At 49.4% G+C, this 18,087-nt stretch overlaps 1 protein-coding gene across 5 annotated transcripts in view; it reads right to left on the bottom strand.

Moving 5' to 3' along the window:
- Usp36 (ubiquitin specific peptidase 36) overlaps window positions 1-15,346 on the bottom strand; it is a 37,465-nt gene extending 22,119 nt beyond the window's left edge. For 4 of the 5 annotated variants that reach the window (XM_048797657.1, XM_048797655.1, XM_015504103.2 and 1 more), the window contains exons 1-9: window positions 15,205-15,340; window positions 14,043-14,393; window positions 13,214-13,475; window positions 12,458-12,673; window positions 4,767-4,877; window positions 4,043-4,145; window positions 1,273-1,340; window positions 756-826; window positions 73-155 (exon numbers count right to left, since the gene is read on the bottom strand). In XM_048797657.1, the coding sequence (XP_048653614.1) occupies window positions 73-155; window positions 756-826; window positions 1,273-1,340; window positions 4,043-4,145; window positions 4,767-4,877; window positions 12,458-12,673; window positions 13,214-13,475; window positions 14,043-14,048 (920 nt within the window). In that variant the 5' untranslated portion in view covers window positions 14,049-14,393; window positions 15,205-15,340. Of the gene's footprint in view, window positions 1-72; window positions 156-755; window positions 827-1,272; window positions 1,341-4,042; window positions 4,146-4,766; window positions 4,878-12,457; window positions 12,674-13,213; window positions 13,476-14,042; window positions 14,394-15,204 lie in introns of all 5 variants that reach the window. The other variant, XM_015504105.2, reaches the window with a different exon arrangement.
- Between the last annotated feature and the right edge of the window lie 2,741 nt (window positions 15,347-18,087).

Raw genomic sequence — 18,087 nt, 5'->3', positions numbered from 1 at the left:
ACATGTGCCGGGTCAGCACTTGTCTACACCTTCTGGACAGCCAGGCTTTTCCAGGGGCAGAGGGAAACTTACTTAGCACACATATAGGCATTGTCTCCACTCAGGACATCTGGCTTCACAAAAAGTTCCAGAGCACGCACAATATTTGCAGCTTGCTGAGAAGGAGAAAAACAGGGACTCGAATCAACAGCAAGAAAAAGGCTGACTCAAGAAATGCTGGATTTGGTCTCTTCCAGAAAAGGCTGAGGCAGCAAATCACAAAACTTAATTTTACATAGAACTGGTGCACTAACTGCCCACTCCTGAGATGGGAAAGTCCACCACAAAGGAGTAGAGAGCCAGGCTGTGCCCTTTCTCTGGTGGTCACAGTGACATCTACGTCAGATGTACCACGTGAATCAGTTCCTTTCAACCAGACTGCAGCGGGATCGGTTCAGACAACTGCAGTGAAGGTAGAGCCCAAGGCCTCGCAATAGCAAGCCCAGCAAACTGAAGGGCCCCAGGCATGCCCTGAAGTCTGCAGGTTGTGTGGGGTGACTACGCTGGCACGCTGCTGCTGGGCACCTAAGGCTCAGTTCACCACTTTTTTTTCAAATGAAAGGAATACACACAGGAGAAAGATGGACAGACATGCAGATGCGCTGCACCCGCGGCAGCCAGGGTTCTTTCCTTGCTCTGTCGCTCGTCTGCTCTGGCGCCTGCCCCCCACTGCGCTCCCTCTTCTGATGCACACGTGAGCACAGAGCCTCCCATACCCGGATCTCCAGCGCGATGTCCAAGTAGGGGTCATAGGTGTCCGAGACGCTCTTGCACACGGCACACTTCACTGCAACAGAACAAGAAAGCAGTGGGTAGCCCACGTGGGGACCCAGGCTCCAGCACCCAGGAGGAGGCTGAGGGCTACAACTAACTCTCCACTGGCTTTTGCGAAGAGGATCGCCATGCCAGCCCCTTGAGAGTCAGAGTTGTGAGAGCTCCCTCTCACCAGCGGCGCTGCAATGCCAGCCCCACTCCTGTGGGCCTGCCCTGACGCCGACAGGCCAGCCTGGTGAGCCCTCTCAGGAGGAGGACAACAGCGCAAGCCGAGGACCTAAAATAGCACCACCACTCTGTGTGCATGCTCCAAACTTTTTCTCTTAGAAGTGAGCAGTGGACCTAGCAGGTGACCAGGGCTTGAGAGCCCCGTGACTGCATGCCTGGAGGCTCAAGGTTCCTGAGTCACGCTCCAACCCAATAAGGCATCAGGCTGGGTGGAGAAACATCCCCACTTACCTCGTGACCTGAGGTACCCTCCAAATATCTGATGCACCAGGGTAGTAGCCTGTGTCTGACGATCCAATCTGCAAAGGAGGCCATATGCCCTTGAGCGCTTCATGACACACAGAGCTGTACTCACACTCAGCCCCACGGGACCCAAGAGGCTCTCCCCACTCAATGCCCTAATCTGTGCCTGAGCTCCTAGCAGTGCCAAGGCTTCCCACAGAGCTCCCTGAATCAATAGGCAACCCTGCTGCCTGCTTCTCAGGAAACCACAAGCTCAGAAATGCCCTGCATCCTCACCATCTCGCCTCTTCTTTTCAGTCTCAATAAGATAGGGAGGATCCAAACATGGGATGGGGCTGGAGGCCAAGCCTCCCACACCTTCCCCTGAGCAGAGGAGCGATGGAATGGGCAGGAGCAAAGCCCTTCCATACCCTTCTTAGCTGAGGACAGCAGAGACAGGCCATCCTGCATTCTAATCCCCCAGCACTGCTTCCTCAGCAGAGCCTGGGCACTGAACACCCACTCCTGCCAGCAAAGGCAAGACTATGCACAGCACCCCACGTTGGATTTCTGCTCTTGGCTCCTTGCCCACCTTCTGCATCTGGCTATGAAACTGTCCTCCTCCACTACCAAAGGGCTCTGCAGTACTAATCCCACAGCTCTGGAACCTTCTATAGAAGACTGGGGTACCTGGTCCCCAGACTAGTGCCCCCTTCCAGGCCCTCGGCTCCCTCCAGACTGCTCATGGGCATCTCACCCTGAGCCAGGTGCAGAGGGTGCTGCCTCCAGGGCTCCCTTCACACTGTGTCTGCACAGTTTTTGCTGCAGCTTTGCCAACTCCTATAGAGCATGAGGTCCATGCCAGGCCTTCACTGACCTAATGCTTCCCAGACTCTGGGAGCTCCAAAATATTTGAAGGACCAGATTTTTACATTGTTAGAAAAAGTTAAGAAAATGTAAAGTCAACTGCTACTATCTACTAGCACCACGATTCATCAAAAGAAGGTATGTTTTAACCAAAAACCAGCAAGGACATGACCTCAGAGCACATGCAAACTTGTGGATGGCTCTATGCTGGACAGTCATGGGGAAGGCACCAGGAAGTTCCGAGGCATCCCATGAATACGTTCTGACCACGGTGCAAGTCACACCCAAATCATCCATGCCACCAAACCCAAAAGGGCCTTCCACCTGCATGTTAAACAGAACACTGGGCTTTCTCCCCCCACCTCTCTCTAGGCCAGTGGAAGTGAGCACCACATCCCACCTGGCACCTGATCTGCCTCCCTTCGTCCAGTGCTGGCCAATGGTTCAGACCACATACCTGGACTCTCTCCGGGCCACATGAACCCAAACTACCCCTTCCCCCAGCCCACACCTCCCAGCCTCTCCCATTCGCAGATCCTGGCTGAGTGGTCAGGCCTGGGCCCGGCATCAGCTCCTGTCTTGCGCTTGCCAAGTGACTATTCTGTGCCGGCCACTACTCCAGACCCTACAGCCCTTTCACCTGCTCTGCAGGCTCTCACCCAGGCCCAGTCACACATCTCTCGACTTCAGCCAAATGAGTTCTAGGGTCACTTCTCCAGAGGAGGTGGCAGGGTGGCTCCCCATCATAAGGTGTGGTCCAGTCCCTGGAGACCGCACTGCCCACAGGTGATGTGAATGCTGGCTGACTGACTTGTCTTCCAACCACACTGGGAGCTCCTCAGACTCAGGATCTCATTTGTGACTTCTAAATTCCCAGCACCTGCTACTAGTTTGGCACTCAAAGGTATTAAGCAAATAACTAGTGCTTGAATTAGATTCCATGAAAGGAGTAGACCCTATCTGTGTGGAGGGAAGGGCTCAAGTCCCTCTAGCAGGGAGGGAAGAGCCCATGAGCAAACCCTCAGATAGTGAACCAGAATACAAGAATCTCACGAAAGATTACTATTTATAAATAAGACTCTCATCCACTGAAACCAGTGGTTTCCCCGTTTTAACCACTGCTACAACTCAATTAACCCTTCTAAAGAACATTCTAGATGTTTCCTACATTGTTTAGGTAAGTATTTTCAGAATATTCAGTTCTCTTTGGAGCCTGGTCTCAGGACCAGTGAATTCAGGGAGCACCCAAAAGCACCTCCAACCAGTCGCGGTGGTGCATGCCTGTAATCTCAGGGGCTTAGGAGACCGAGGCAGGCTAAATTGTAAGTTCAAAGCCAGCTTCAGCAACTTAGCGAGGCACTCAGTGAGACCACCTCTCAAGGGCCGGGGATGTGGCTCAGTGGTTAAGCACTCCTGGGTTCAATCCTTAGTACCCCCCCACCAAAAAAAAGCACTTCCAGATGGTGACCAGAAGTCTCAGGACACATAAGAGGAAGCAGTCACTTGCTACAAAGGTGAAGATGCAGTGAACACAGTGTCAAACATTGAACACCAGAGCCCCACCCCCTTCCAAGTTCACCCATGAACTGCCACTGTCTGAATCCAAGAAACAAAGTGACTTTAGAAAGACCAGAACTTCCTCCAGGAGACCTGAGAAAGCACTTCCCCTCCCCTGAGCTCCAGGACAGCACTGCTATGGCCTCGCCCTGCCACCTGATCCTGTCACTGTCATGGGCAGGGGTGTTGGGGTGACAGTCCTGCCCTGGCAGCCCCCTGCTTGGGCTCTGGAAGTCTGGCGTCCACAAACAAACTCTGCCGTCCGCAGAGGAAGGTCGGGAGGTGGAGGGCTGCTCCCTCCCCAGGCAGTGCCACGGAGCCGCAGCCCCAGGAGAAGTGGGAGTGGAGGACCTACTTGGCACAGCCGTTCAAGCAGGCCTTCTGCATGGCGTCGATGGTGTACCGGAGAAACTCATGCGCATCCTCTTGGTTCCCAAAGCGGAAGTGCCGGGCGATCTCTGAATGAGAAGACAATGGGTAGGAAGAGCTGCCAGCCCCACTGCCAATCACCAGGCACCTCAGGGGAAATGTGCCAAGTGAGGAAGTTGCAGCTCTTTCCTTAGTGAGATTGAGGGCTTAAACCCTGCTCCTTAGCAGGAAGCAGACACCACTCAGATGTAAGGGCCGCCAATAAACTAGCTTCCCAAGGCAGCCCAGAACACGAATGAATCCAAACCCTGCTTTAGCGCCACAACCTACACAGGTTCAAACTACCACTGTGGGTCCGTCTTTCCTGCCAAGTGAATGGGAAATCTGATTCCCACAGCACGCGCTCCTCTGACGCCCAGAAAGACTTGGCATGTCCCCATCTGCCCCCCTCCCCTGCTTGCCTGCCAATACTAAACACACACACAAGCAATCCCTCTGCCTGGCCAGACCCATCCTCACCAGGAGGACTTCTCCACCCACCTGACCCAGCCCCTCTCAAAGCCCACCCTTTGGTCTACACTGCTAAATGCAGTATCTTTAGCATGCAAGGATTCCTAAGACCCCATGCATGACTTTCTCGGCCGTCCAGCGGCTCACATGCCGACCAGAGCTAGTGTTTTGCAGGCATTTCACCATAGGTCCACCCTTACTTTTCAGATCACGGATGAAGGAGATGGGCTTGATGGCGTTGCCACTGTTGGCGAAGGCCTGGACAATGTGGTTCTGCATGACGCACAGCATGCAGAAGCTTCCGTGGTGACCTGCCACATGGAAGAAGCAATGTTAGGACAAGAGCTTTTTCAAGAACTTAGAATGATACCTCCAAATGAGGCCTCCCCAGACCTGTGAAGGTCGTCGGCTGGGTGGCAGAGATCCCAGGGCTATGGACTCGGGATCAGAAGGAAAATGCTCCCTTTGCTGGAGAGTGCTGGGGGGTGGCCATGACTCGCCCACAGTGGTAGCTCTACACACTGCACACCAGCACTGCAGGTAGTCACTGGTCATGCCGCACCATTATCATTTACACAAAGGATAAGCTCTACTTTCAACAGGAAGCTCAGAAAAATATCTCCTTTAATTTCTAAGTTACGTCATTTGGCCAACATTCTTAAGTATTTTAAGGCTTTCTGATGGTTCTTCAGTTTGCACCTCAATTGCAGGTACCTCGGCTCTGCTGTGTGCAGTAAATACCTCACTGCCATTCATCAGTGCTGAAAACTGAGGCTCAAAACAGCAAATATTTTTGGTCTTGTAAACTATGCAATGTCCACCACAACAGTGCCCTTCTGCCACTGTAATGCAAAAGCAGCCACACACAATATGACAGGTATGCAAGTGCTCAACAAAACCTGACTACAAACCAGGTCAGGCCCACATCCACCTGCTGACCCCTGCTGGATGTAAAGAACTGGCTTCTCACTAGGCACAGACCCAAGTGGCACATTCTTACCTCTACAATTGAGATGTATTTTAAATACAAAAAGATGTACAAAGACTATCATACCACCCAGCCCCACTCCATTTTAGGTGTCTTGTAACTAAAACACTAGTGTAAGAGTTGAACTCTCCCAATCCCATCTCTAGGTTCCTTCATCCACGTGAGCACTACCTGGGACGAGGCCATTCCTGTAGTGTTCACACATGGTGCGTATCCATAAGCAACAACTGCTGTTTGGTTGTGTGCTTACAAACTCCATCGCTATCAGCAGCCTGGTTTTTACAATACTGCTGTAGGCGCAGTGCTAGTCCTGTCACCACTGTCTCCCCATGGCACAGCAATCCTGTGAACAGCTGTTTCACACGTCTCCAAGAACATTCACAAACCTAGTTTTCACCGTAGACTTCTGACCTGTCAAACCATATCCATTCATTACATTTTTTTTAAATGATAGTAATGGTTGGAGGACTCAAAAATTAGGACTCATAAACTAGAATTAGTAATTTAAAAACAAAACAGGGACTTTAAAAACTGTTAAAAGCCCTTCTGTTCAAGATCTAACCTTAATGAGGATAGGAAAGGCGTATGGAAAGTGTGTGTCCCCTCACCATGTGGGAGCCCACTAATGCCCAGCCTCACACAACACCCCTTAAATAGAGCAAGGTATAACCTAAGGTGCAGTTTCCCCAAACCCTGGCAGTGTCTGAGATTAAGTCGTACAGGGAAAACACTTTTTCATGCAATTTATAAAACCATAACTCAAAAGTGACTCCCATGACTTCAGGGACACTGCTGCTCAGGACAGGACCAGGGCCCGCCTGTGTCCCTCTGGGGTTGCTCACGTGCTGGTCTTCCATCTCACTGCTGCCCAGGAGGCCCCTGGTGCAGTGCAGCCTCCACCTTCAGGGCTCCTCTAGCAGCACTGGGAGAGACAGAGCACAGCCCAGTCCACACGGGGCCCTCTCAGGTATGGGTGGGGTGCAGGGAGAAAAGACCATGCCTCTTCTCCATACCTCTTACACAGAATGCCGGGACACTGCACGCATTAATACTTCAGAGTGGCAGTGGCCTCAACTAGGGCAGCCAGTGCTGCTCACAGGAGGAAGAGTGGGCAGTCCACCCAGAGGCACTGACCACAACTGTTCACTCATAGGCCTGCTACCGATCCAGTGCCACTTACCTGTGCACGTCACCAGGACTTAGAGACGTGACCTAGTTTAGCTAAATTCATCATCATAAAGCTGAAAAATGGCTCAAAAAATACTCCTGCAGAGAAACCCAGAATGGAAGACAGCTAGCTCTGCGGGAGGAAGACGGCAGCACGACCTCACTGTCTCACTGCCAGAGCCAGAGAGAAACACAAGGACACCTGCCAAAGCGCACTCAGAAGGCCACCTGAACAACCTCCAAGTCACCAAGGAGACTACTGGAAACAGGGCGGGTCCCAGTGCGAAGCACCAGTTCCACCCTCGAAGAGCACGGGCCGGCCCCGGCCCTCCATGGCTGTGTGCGCTCACTAATGCTGTCTGCACCACAGGGCCACCTCCCGTTGCTCTCTTTCACAAGAGAACCCACCCCCTGCATTTGGCACACAGCCCCACAACGTTGCCCCAGCTCTGCTCCTGCCTTCTCCATCCCCCTGCCTCTGGTTCCACTCTCATTTCCTGATTCTGAACTGTTCACCTATCCTCTTGGTCCCTTTCCTTCCTTGAAGTTTCGCCACATACACGTGCACCTCAATACTCCATTCCCGGTCTGCGTGTCAGCGACAAGAGGAGGAGTCACGCCACCCGGCTCCCGGGGATTTCTCCTGTGCAGGACCTTCAGAAGCTGCCTGTCAGCTCTGCCTTGCTCTGTGGTTGGGCTTTTGGGTTGCTTGCTGTCTTTTGCTGCAGATCTTTTTATGATGTTTTCTATTTTTCATTTTAAAACTTTCTGAGGTGAGACCTGAGTAATTTCCCTGCCTCAGCCATCAAGGAGCCAGGACTATACCAGCAGACATTTTTACACCCATGCTAGATCCTGGCTGTAGGAGCAGAATTGCCGGGTGATAGACTTTGTGAAAGTTAATGCCATACTGTTTCCCAAAGCAGTCATGCTAGTTCAGGCTGAGAGTATAAAAAGAATCCCTGAACTTCATCCTGACAATCATACTGAACCTCTGAACTTTTATGACTCACAAAGGTGAGAAATGGTACCCTTTGTGTTTTCATGACCTCCTTGAGGACTACCCCGCTGAACATCATGGCATGTGCTTCTTTGATACCTTGAGTTGCCTCTTCTAATTTTATCTATTATTTTACTTTACTTATCTATTTAATGTTTTGGTACTGGTGTTAAACACAGGGCACTTGACCACTAAGCCACACGCCCAACCCTTTTAATTTCTTACTTCGAAACAGGGTCTTGCTAAGTTGATGAGGCTGGCTTTGAACTTGTGATCCTCCTGCCTCAGCCTTCCAAGCTGTTGGGATTACAGGCGTGTGCCACCTCGCCCAGCAATTTTATCTTTTTTTTGGCAGGCAGGGTGGTGGTGGTGGGTTCCCAGGAATTGAACTCAAGGGCACTCGACCACCGAGCCACATCCCAGCCCTATTTTGTATTTTATTTAGAGACAGGGTCTCACTGAGTTGCTTAGCACCTCACTTTTGCTGAGGCTGGCTTTGAACTCAAGATCCTCCTGCCTCGGCCTTCGGAGCCACTGGGATTACAGGCGTGTGCCACTGCACCCAGCAATTTTATCTATTTTTTAACAATCTTTTATGTTGATTTTTAGTTCTTTATACATTCTTAACACCAATGCTTTGTTTGTTCATTTCAGGCTTGTAACTGGTCTTTTAATTTTCTTTAACTCACTATGTCTTGGCATCCCCTACACAGACTTTGTCAATGCCAAGATATATTTGTTTTCTGATAAACAGAAGTCCTTAAAGCTAATACATCTGAGTTTACCAAATTTTTTTAATGATCCATGCTTTAAGTTTTAAGAAATCCCCTAAGGTCAAAAAAACTATTTACCGGGCTGGGGTTGTGGCTCAGCAATAGAGCGCTTGCCTAGCACATGCGAGTCCCTGGGTTCAATCCTCAGCACCACATGTAAATAAATAAAATAAAGGTATTGTGTCCAAGTACAACTAAAATATAAATATTAAAAAAGAAAGACTTTAGATAGGAGACTCTCAAAAGATAACATCAGCAGAGTTTAAAAAAAAAACTATTTACCTACATTTATTCTAAATGCACTGAGCTTTTCTTTTGATACTAAGTTTTTCATCCACTCTTTTCTTTTGCAAATGATCTGATATGAAAACCCTGTGTCAGTGTCTACCTAGGTAAAGCAAAGTGTTTGTTTTGATTCCAGTTATTAAAATGACAGACCCAAGTACGATTATGTACAGTCAGTCTGCACCTCCACATATCCATAGGTACGTGGCCTGCTTCTGGGCTCTCCGTTCTACTCCACTGGTCAGGACATCCCTCCTACATCTAACACTATGACTTTTTCACCTCCAAGACTCTACAGCAAACCTCTATTTGGTAGAACATATCCCTTCTCGTAGTTGTCTTCTTCAGAAGTGCCTCTGAGGTCCGGAAATGTTACTTCAGTGGTACAGCACTTGCTTAGCATGTGCCAGGTCCTGGGTTTCATCCCTAGCAAAACACACACCACCAGCAAATAAATGGTATTTTGGACATTTTTGGTCCCTTGCTTTTCTATTAAATTTAGAACCAACTGGATGAACATTAATCTACAAATCTGGGGAAAAACCAACATTTTCATTAGTACTGGGGACTGAACCCTGGGGTGCTTTATCACTAAGCCACATCTTAAGCCCTTTTTACATTTCGAGACGGTCTCCTTAAGATGTTTAGGGCCTTGCTGAATTGAACTTGGGATCCTACTGACTCAATCTCCCGAGTCTCTGTGCTACCACACCCGTTGAAAACCAACATTTTTATAATAAGAAGTCTCTCCCCTGTTAAGGCAACTTTCTGTCCATTCAGGTAGGCTGTCATTTAATGTCCTTCAGTGAAGGTTTTCCACATGCACCTCACTAAATTTAGGTCTAGCCTTTATTGCTTATGTTGCTATTTTTTTAAGATAGTAAATTGTTTATTTGGTATAGAAAAATTCAGCTATATTTTATATATTGATTTTATGTCCAGTCACATTGCCAAATTCCCCTTGCTAATTTGTCTACATATTCTTTTGATTTCACATGTAAGAACAGTTTTCAAATTATTATAGTACTCTCCCCTCCTTTCCTATATGCCACAGCTCTGGCCAGGTGCAACACAATCTTTCTTTCTTTCTTTTTTGGCACTGGGGATTGAACCTAGGGGTGTTCTACCACTGAGTTTAATCCCCAGCCCTATTTTTTACTTTGAGACAGGGTCTCACTAAGTTGTTCAAGGCCTAAGTTGCTGAGGCTGGCCTTGAACTTGCAATCCCTAGCCTCAGCCTCCCGAGTTGCTGGGACTACAGGCCAGTGCCACTGCACCCAGCCAGGAGCACCACGGTCCTAAACAGAGGTGGTGAGGGCAGCCACACATGCCTCACCATGATCTGAAGTGTACACTTCCAGGACTTTCTTCTTTAGAATGGTGCTCTGTGCCTTTTGTGTTTTTTTTTTTTTTTTTAATAAAGTGATTGTACCAATTTACATCCAAACAAGTTTTTTTGTTTTTTTATTTTTTTTAGAGAATTTTAATATTTATTTTTTAGTTATCGGCGGACACAACATCTTTGTTTGTATGTGGTGCTGAGGATCGAACCCGGGCCGCACGCATGCCAGGCGAGCGCGCTACCGCTTGAGCCACATCCCCAGCCCCGCCTTTTGTGTTTTTTAGCACTTGTGCTTTTATCAGGGTAAGGAAATGCCCATGTATTACTACTCTGCTAAGAGTTGTATTTCTTTTAATTAAGAATATTTTCAGCTGACTTTTCTCTTTCACTTCATTAATAAAGCAATTAATTGCACAGGTAGCAAAATTAGCAGTCACTTATACAGCACTTTCTGTGTGCCCAGCCCTGCGCTCAGCATTTCACATAGCCACTTGAGCTTCGTGACAACTCTGTAAGGATGATGCTATTTTGCACCCCAGGACAGGGGGCACAGAGAAGGCAGGTAGACTCCCAGCAGGACTGGGAGGCAGGCCTGCAGGCCAGCTCCAGGCCCTCAGCTACAGTGCTGTGGCCCTGCAACTTCATGAGATTTCCTGGCAGCAAAACGCCTTCATAGTCCCCTGCTCATGTTCTGAAAAACCATTCAGTCTGCTAGTATTCCATCTAGAATTTTACACCTAGTTCATGAGATTATAAATTTTCTTTCTCATATTATCCTTAATTTTGAAATCCAAGTTATAAGAATCTTCCAGAACAAGGAGGGGAATATTTTCTTTTCTGATTTACTAGATGACTTTGTGAAGGATCGGCATGATTTAGTTCACAGAACTTACCTATAAGGGCTGGGATGTAGCTCAGGGGTACAGCATTTGCCTAGCATGCATGTGAGGCCTTGGGTTTGATCCCCAGTACCAAAGGGGGGAAAAAAAAAAAACCCTTACCCATGATATCATCCTAGTCTGATGCTGAAGTCATTTGCTTCATTTTTAAAAAATATTTTTATAACGTTTATTTATTTATTTTTTATGTGGTGCTGATAATCAAACCCAGTGCCTCACATATACTAGGCAAGCGTCCTGCCACTGAGCCACAGTCCCAGCCCTTTACTTTATATATAATATTATCTGTTTATGTGTGGTGCTGAGAATCGAACTCAGTGGCTCACATATGGTAGGCAAGTGCTCTACCACTGAGCCACCACCTCAGCCCCTTCACTGTCTTTAATAGTTAAAAAAAACTCCTTAGACTTTTGATCCTTTTTTTAAACTTTTTTTTATTTTGGTACTGAAGACTGAACCCAGGGGTGCTTAATCACTGAGCTACACTCCTAGACCATTTAACTTTTCCTTTACAGACAGGGTCTCACTAAGTTGCTGGTGTTACAGAGGTACCCCCATCATACCTGGAGTTTTTTTTTTTTTTTTAAGTATTTTTTTTAGATGTTGATGTACCTTTATTTTACTCATTTATTTATATGCAATGCTAAGAATCGAACCCAGTCCTTCACCACTTAGCCACAACCCCAGCCCCATGCTTGGCTTTTTTTTTTTTTTTAAACCTTTATTTTATTTATTTTAATGTGGTGCTGAGGATTGAACCCAGGGCCCCACCTATCACTGAGCTACAACTTCAGCCCCACACCTGGCTTTTGATGTCATATTTTAAATCATTTTAACTTCTACTTTGAAACGTGTTTTTTTAAAATACTTTTTTAGTTGTAGATGGACACAATATCTGTTTATTAATTTATTTTTTATGTGGTGCTAAGGATTGAACCCAGTGCCTCACACGTGAGAGGAAAGCGCTCTACCACTGAGCTACAGTCCCAGCCCGAGACATGTTTTATAGTGTACGTACAACACTGGTATACAGATGTACAAAATAATTGAATATATGTACTTTGGGGCTATCTTTTGCAAACCTTCATTTCTGTGTGGGTAATTACCTTCAGAAGAGTTTGGAGAACACAAACAAACTTGCACATCCTATCCTACAGCAAATCCAATTAAAATGTGGGCTTTTTTAATTTAGAGGAGGCTCTACTATGTCGTCCAGGCTGGCCTTAAACTCACAGTCTCCTTGCCTTAGCCTCCTGAGCAGCTGGGACTGCAGGTGTGCTCCCCTTCCAGGTGGGTTTTACCAGTTACTACACATCAGCAACTCCACCAGGGTGACCCAGGTGTTATCTTTAACAGTGCCTGAGTGTACGGGTTTCTCTGGTGGAGACTGAGTGGTTCCACTAGCTCAGTCACCCCGCAATGCCAGCCCTCACTCACAGTTCCGTGCATGCTCCTTGGAAAGCAGGTAGTTGGCCAGAGGCGGTGTGTAGGTCAAGCACTGTATGGTGGAGTTCAGGAAGCAGGTGTTGCCCAAGTTGTGTAGCCCTGCGCCAACTCGGAAAACCCGCTCCCACCTCAAAGACAGGCGCTCTGTGGGGAAGAGCACTTTCTGTGGGGCTGGGACTCCATCACTACCACATGGGCGCTCACTCCCTAAAGAAAAAAGGAACAAGGGAAGAAAAGGAGACAAATAAGTCTACACAGGCAGACCCCAAAAGAACCCTAGACATTTTCTTAGCATGTGGTTGGTCAGAACAGCTCACTGGAGGGCACTAGTACTCCCAGGACTGGACCCCCAGGGAGCCAGCTCAGAGTAAGCAGTCAGAGCAGGGGCTTTCCCGACCGCTCAGTTCTAGAACTCAGGCCCCTGTGGAGATGAAGGATCTGGGCCTTGGCACGGTGCCCAGCTATGGCCACATGCAGTCTACCTCATTTCTCTACCGCCAAGCTTGGCTTTCAATTCTATTAAACCCAGGGCAAGAGATCACTGGAGGTGGCGGGGTGGGGGGAAAGGGGAAGTTTGTTATGAAGAACCCCTAAGTACACACCATCTTCCTAGAAACATCTACAACTGATGCCCATGGGCCCCACGTGAAGTCCAGCACTCCCTGTGACATTCTAGTACCCACAGTGGGCCCATCACTCAGCCAACACCGAGTGAGGCCTCCCTGCCAGTGCCCCGCATGTCCATACCCTGTCTCCTGGCCTGAGCCTCATCTCCACTCCGGGGGCGACTGGCGCCCTCCGTCTTGGGGTTTAGCAGCAGATATTTGCTCTTCAAGGACTCTAGCTGGTAGGAGAAGCTCTTGCTGGCTGGCTCGAACTCGATCTTCTGTAAAAGGACCTTCTTGGCGGAGGACGCCAGCAGTTTTCCCAGTTCCCCATCCTCAGCCGAGTCCTTGCGACCGGGTTTCAGGGCTTCCTTCAACTTATCAACTATTGGCATGGTGCATTCCTGAGGGGATAGAAGGAACACAGATCTACAAACCACTATGTCCAAGGAATAAGAGCTTCTGCTTGGTCATCATGGATGCCAGCCATCACAAAAGCTTCCCTGGTCAGCTACCATCCTAAAGGAAGCATGAGACAGGAAGACACAGACCCACGAGAGTCCGTACTTCACCTCTCAAGATACATTACAGCCAGGCAAGGTGGCAAGCGCCTATAATCCCAGCGGCTGGGGATTACAAATTCAAAGCCAGCCTCACCAACTTAGCAAGCCCTGAGCAACTCGGTGAGACCTTGTCTCAAAGTAAAAAATAAAAGAGCTGGGGATGTGGCTCAGTGGTTAAGCACCCCTGGGTTCAATCCCTGGTACCAAAAATTCAAGACAAGTGCACAAAGAGCTGAGAATGCCCAGGGATAGCATCTGGGCTGCTAGGCCACCCTGCCTCGAGCCCTCAATCAATATACACCAAGTGTCTACAAGTCAGGCTATTTCCTTCAAAGGGACAACACAGGGCCCCAATGTCTGCTCAAAAGCAGGGAAACACTTATTTGCGTACATGCTCTGGTTACTTACACACATATAGCCTTGTAATAAAGGAACAGCACACAAGGGGATGGGCACATGTCTGTAGACCTATGCTCTTCAGAAGAAGGCCGTGGACCACGAGGCTCCTGAGCACGGGAAATCAGGCTAGTCCCCAGCAGAAAACACGCCACCAGACTTAAAGGCTTAGTTAGGAATGCGAAACATCTCAAAAACTGGTTACATGTCAAAATGATAATATTTTGTATATATTGGGTTTAAAAAAATGAAAATCAACTTCACCTCCCTTTTTTACTTTTCCAATGTGGCTGCAGTAAAACTTAACTTTACATTTGTGGCTCTCATCATATTTCTATCACTGTATGTATAAATCATCTAAAACTGAGGGAAGAAAAACAAAAAGGAAACAAAGTAATTTTTTAAAAAGTGAAGGAGAAGTAAGAAAAGAACAAAGGATCAGACCTGGAATACCATGTACAAGACACCTAATGTTAGACAAAGGTTCTCCCACCTCTTTCAAATAGCAAGGAAGGAGAAGTAGGCAGGAGGGGACACAGGTTTTAAAGGTAGCCAGTCTGGGTCACTCTGTCATCTTTAACTACCCATGCAGGGACAAGTACTTTTTACAAGATCTCCTGTTCTTGGATTGTAAAATACAGACAAAAATAGGTGGGAAGCTGGCTGCAGGGACTAGAGAGCAGGCTCATGACACTGGGCCTGCCACCCCTGGCAGGTGCAGACTCTGCAAGGAGGGGAATCCCTCCCTCACCTCAGCCAGCTCCACCCACATCACCCTGCTCCCCGGCCCCTGTCCTAGCCAAAGCTTAGACTGAGCCAGTCAGAAAAACATGTCCCTGAAACTGCTCACTCCCTCCAGACAAATGAGGGTTCCCAGGGTACCCGGTACTAGGAGTGCCTAGGGAATTAGCTAGTTACACCCCAAAGTCCGACCTAGTGAATCCATGGATCTCTAATTAAGTCTTTCAAATCTCTTACCGTGGGCCCCCTAATTCCATACAAGAAGAGAAATCCAAGGAAGTTATTCTTTAAAAAAGAAAGCACGGCGCTCTGGTGTCCTCACCAGAAACTGTTGAGTGGGGGTTATCTGAGACTTCTTGCCAAAGCAACCAACTCAGCTGGGCACACTCAGCAAACAGGCAAGAAAGAGGCACTCAGACCTTTGCAGGCTCACCTGGGATGCCTGGCCGAGGTGGGCTGCTCCCCCAACAGCGGGGAATCAAGTTCTCTGACTGGGCACGTCAATCCAGGGACTCCCAGAGGATGGCCTGTTCAGTCGCCAATGCGGCCACATGCAGAGTCCAGAAAGGGTGTCAGCACCTGTGGGCAAGCAGTGAGACCATGACCCAGGATGACTCTTCCCTGCTGTCTCTTCAGTCTTTCCATGAATGCAGTGTGGGAACTGCGACCTTTTACCAGGACAAAGTCATCATTAAGGTTAAAGGGATATCTCTGTGGCTAAGTTCAGGATACGTCCAGAGAACTGTGCTAACCAACCACAAATTATTGCAATGTACACACAAGGATGACACTGTTACCTGCTCCACATCTTTACCCTGACACTCTCCACACCTGCCAGTCCACTAAAGTCTAAATCTCATCTCCAAAGAGTAAGGGTATTGTAATAATAAAGTTGTCAAACTTTTACTTTGCTTGGTATAGACTTTAACTTCTATCTATAGTTACTATGACTTACATATAATTAAGGTGCTTAGAAATGTTTACAGCAAAAATTCAAACATACAAAGTATAGAGGGAACATGGCCCCGGTGCTCAGCTTCAGTAGCTGCCTGACCAATCCTGATTAGCTCCCCCCAACCCAGGCTGCTGTGCAGCATATCTCATACCTTCCATCCCATCCTTAAATAAAACCCTATCAACATCCCCCACCAAAAACCCCCATAATGGAATGAACTCAGAATAAGGGACAATCTGCAAAGCGATGACATCCATTCCTCTAAAACCCTCCCCAAAATGTCACTGGGATTTTTTTGGGTCACGATTTCACACCTTACCATGGCCAGATGAGAATTCTGTCCTGGACCAATATGGGTCCACTAGCTCACATTCAGAAGCTACTTAGCTAGAGGATTAAGCAAACACTCAGAAAATTTAATCAAGTTCCATCATGGATGACAAACTACTCTAATGCAGAGTCGAATATTTTCAACAATTTTTCAAGTTGTGGCAGAAAGATCAATATCTCCAACTCCACCTGAAACATTAAGTAATGACCTAAAAACTGCTCACTCTCTGAGGTGTAGGAACCAAGAAAAATATTCTTGCAATCACCAGTCAGCCTCTGGTGTGCATCCTTCTTAGCACAGACGCTCTCTGCAGTCCAAGAACAGCTTACAGCTTAGACACACATTTCTGCTTCTGAGATGACTCAAGTGCAGCCTCCTTGTAACAAAGCCTCTTAAATACATTCTCTCCCTCCCTCTTCCCTTTAAATTCACTTCCAAGATAAACTGCACTCGAGATTCACAGAGTCAACCACAAGCTAGAGAGGACCAGCCCAAGACAAGAGGGTTGGGGCCTCCTTGGGGCCCCTTAGAGGGGGCCTGCCAGACACCCCATGCATCCTGGGCAGAGCCAATGTCTCCTTGGAGCCTGCTTCTTGGCATCCACTGCAGAAACAGGACTATGTGTGCAGTGGGGTACTCTTCCCTCTCCTGTCTGTTTTAGGATAGTACTCTGGTACTAAGGGCTCTAGGGAGCATGTCATACAACCAACCCATCACAAGCAACTGGCACTTTAAAACCCACATCTCCTGCCAGGTCTCATCACGGAGCTCTTCCACGGTGACCATGAGGAAGGTTACCTTCTGCATATCTCAGTGAAAGGAAGCGCGTCTCTGCTCCACACGCAAAACGCTCTCAACCCACTTTGACCTAGCCCTGGATAAAGTCTGGTCCCTGGATAAAGGATACTTTTGTGGGTAAAGGCTGCCCAACTGGACACAGTCTGTTACTTTCTCCCCTGCCCTTGGCTCCTACCTGGGTCCAGTTGTGCCCTCCATCCCTGCAGGGTCACCGCAAATCCGTGCTTGGACTGCACAATCCAGGACCCAAGACTTTTCTGAAGACACCACCGACCCCTGATGACACAGCTCTCCCCCGGCCCACACCAATCCCTGCATGGACCAGGGCCTCACACCTCTTCACTGAGGCTCGGCCTCGGGCCTTCCATGAGGTTCTTGTAAAGTCCCTCCGGAACAGCGTATCCCCTGCCCCCGTGCTCCCTGGGTCATCCCAAGACCTCTGTGGATCCTCTTAGCCCTCGGTGGGGTCACCCAGAGACCCTAGAGGGCAGCGCATCCCCTGTCACGCCCCACGTCACCCTGAGGCCCTCGTGGACCCTCATGGCCCTCCACGGGGTCACCCCGAGCCCCTCGTAGACAGCGAACCTCCTGGTGCTCCCTGGGTCATGCCAGGACCTTGGTGAATCCTCGTTGCCATCGCCGGGGTCACCCCGAGCCCCTTGTGGACAGAGCATCCCCCAGGCCACCTTGAGACACTCGTGGACTCTCATGGCCTTCCGTGAGGTCACCCCGAGCCCCTCGTGGCCCCTCGTGGCCCTCCGCGGGGTCACCCCGAGCCCCTCGTGGACCCTCATGGCCCTCCGCGGGGTCCTCCCGAGCCCTTTGTGGACACCGCATCTCCCGGCGCACCGCGGACATCCCGGACCCGGGCGGACGCGCGCCCGCGCCTTCTCCGAGCGCCCCGAGTGCCCTGCGCCTCGCCACCCCTTCCCGCGCCCCAGGCCCGGCGGAAGCCCCCTCGCGGGCCTGCACCCCGCCCCGCCAGGCCCCAGCCTGACCTGGCCCCCAGCGGCCCGCGGCAGGCCCGCACAGCGCTGGCGTCTCCTCGGCCCGGGCCGCACGCGCACCATCCGGGCCTCCAGCGCCTCACACACGTGTCACAGGGACGCTTAAAGGAGTCGCACTTTGCGGCCGCTCTTTGCCGGCACCGAGAGGTCCGGGCTGCTTTAAGAGGCGGGGATATCTTGGGCCCTCTTCCTGGATCCGCCCACCGCCGCTTTACGCGCCGTCAG

This window comes from Marmota marmota, unplaced genomic scaffold (genome assembly GCF_001458135.2).
Source record: "Marmota marmota marmota unplaced genomic scaffold, marMar, whole genome shotgun sequence".
Classification (NCBI taxonomy): Eukaryota; Metazoa; Chordata; class Mammalia; order Rodentia; family Sciuridae; genus Marmota; species Marmota marmota.
The sequence above is the reverse complement of the archived record's forward strand: the minus strand, read 5'-3'. Positions and strand labels throughout refer to the sequence as shown.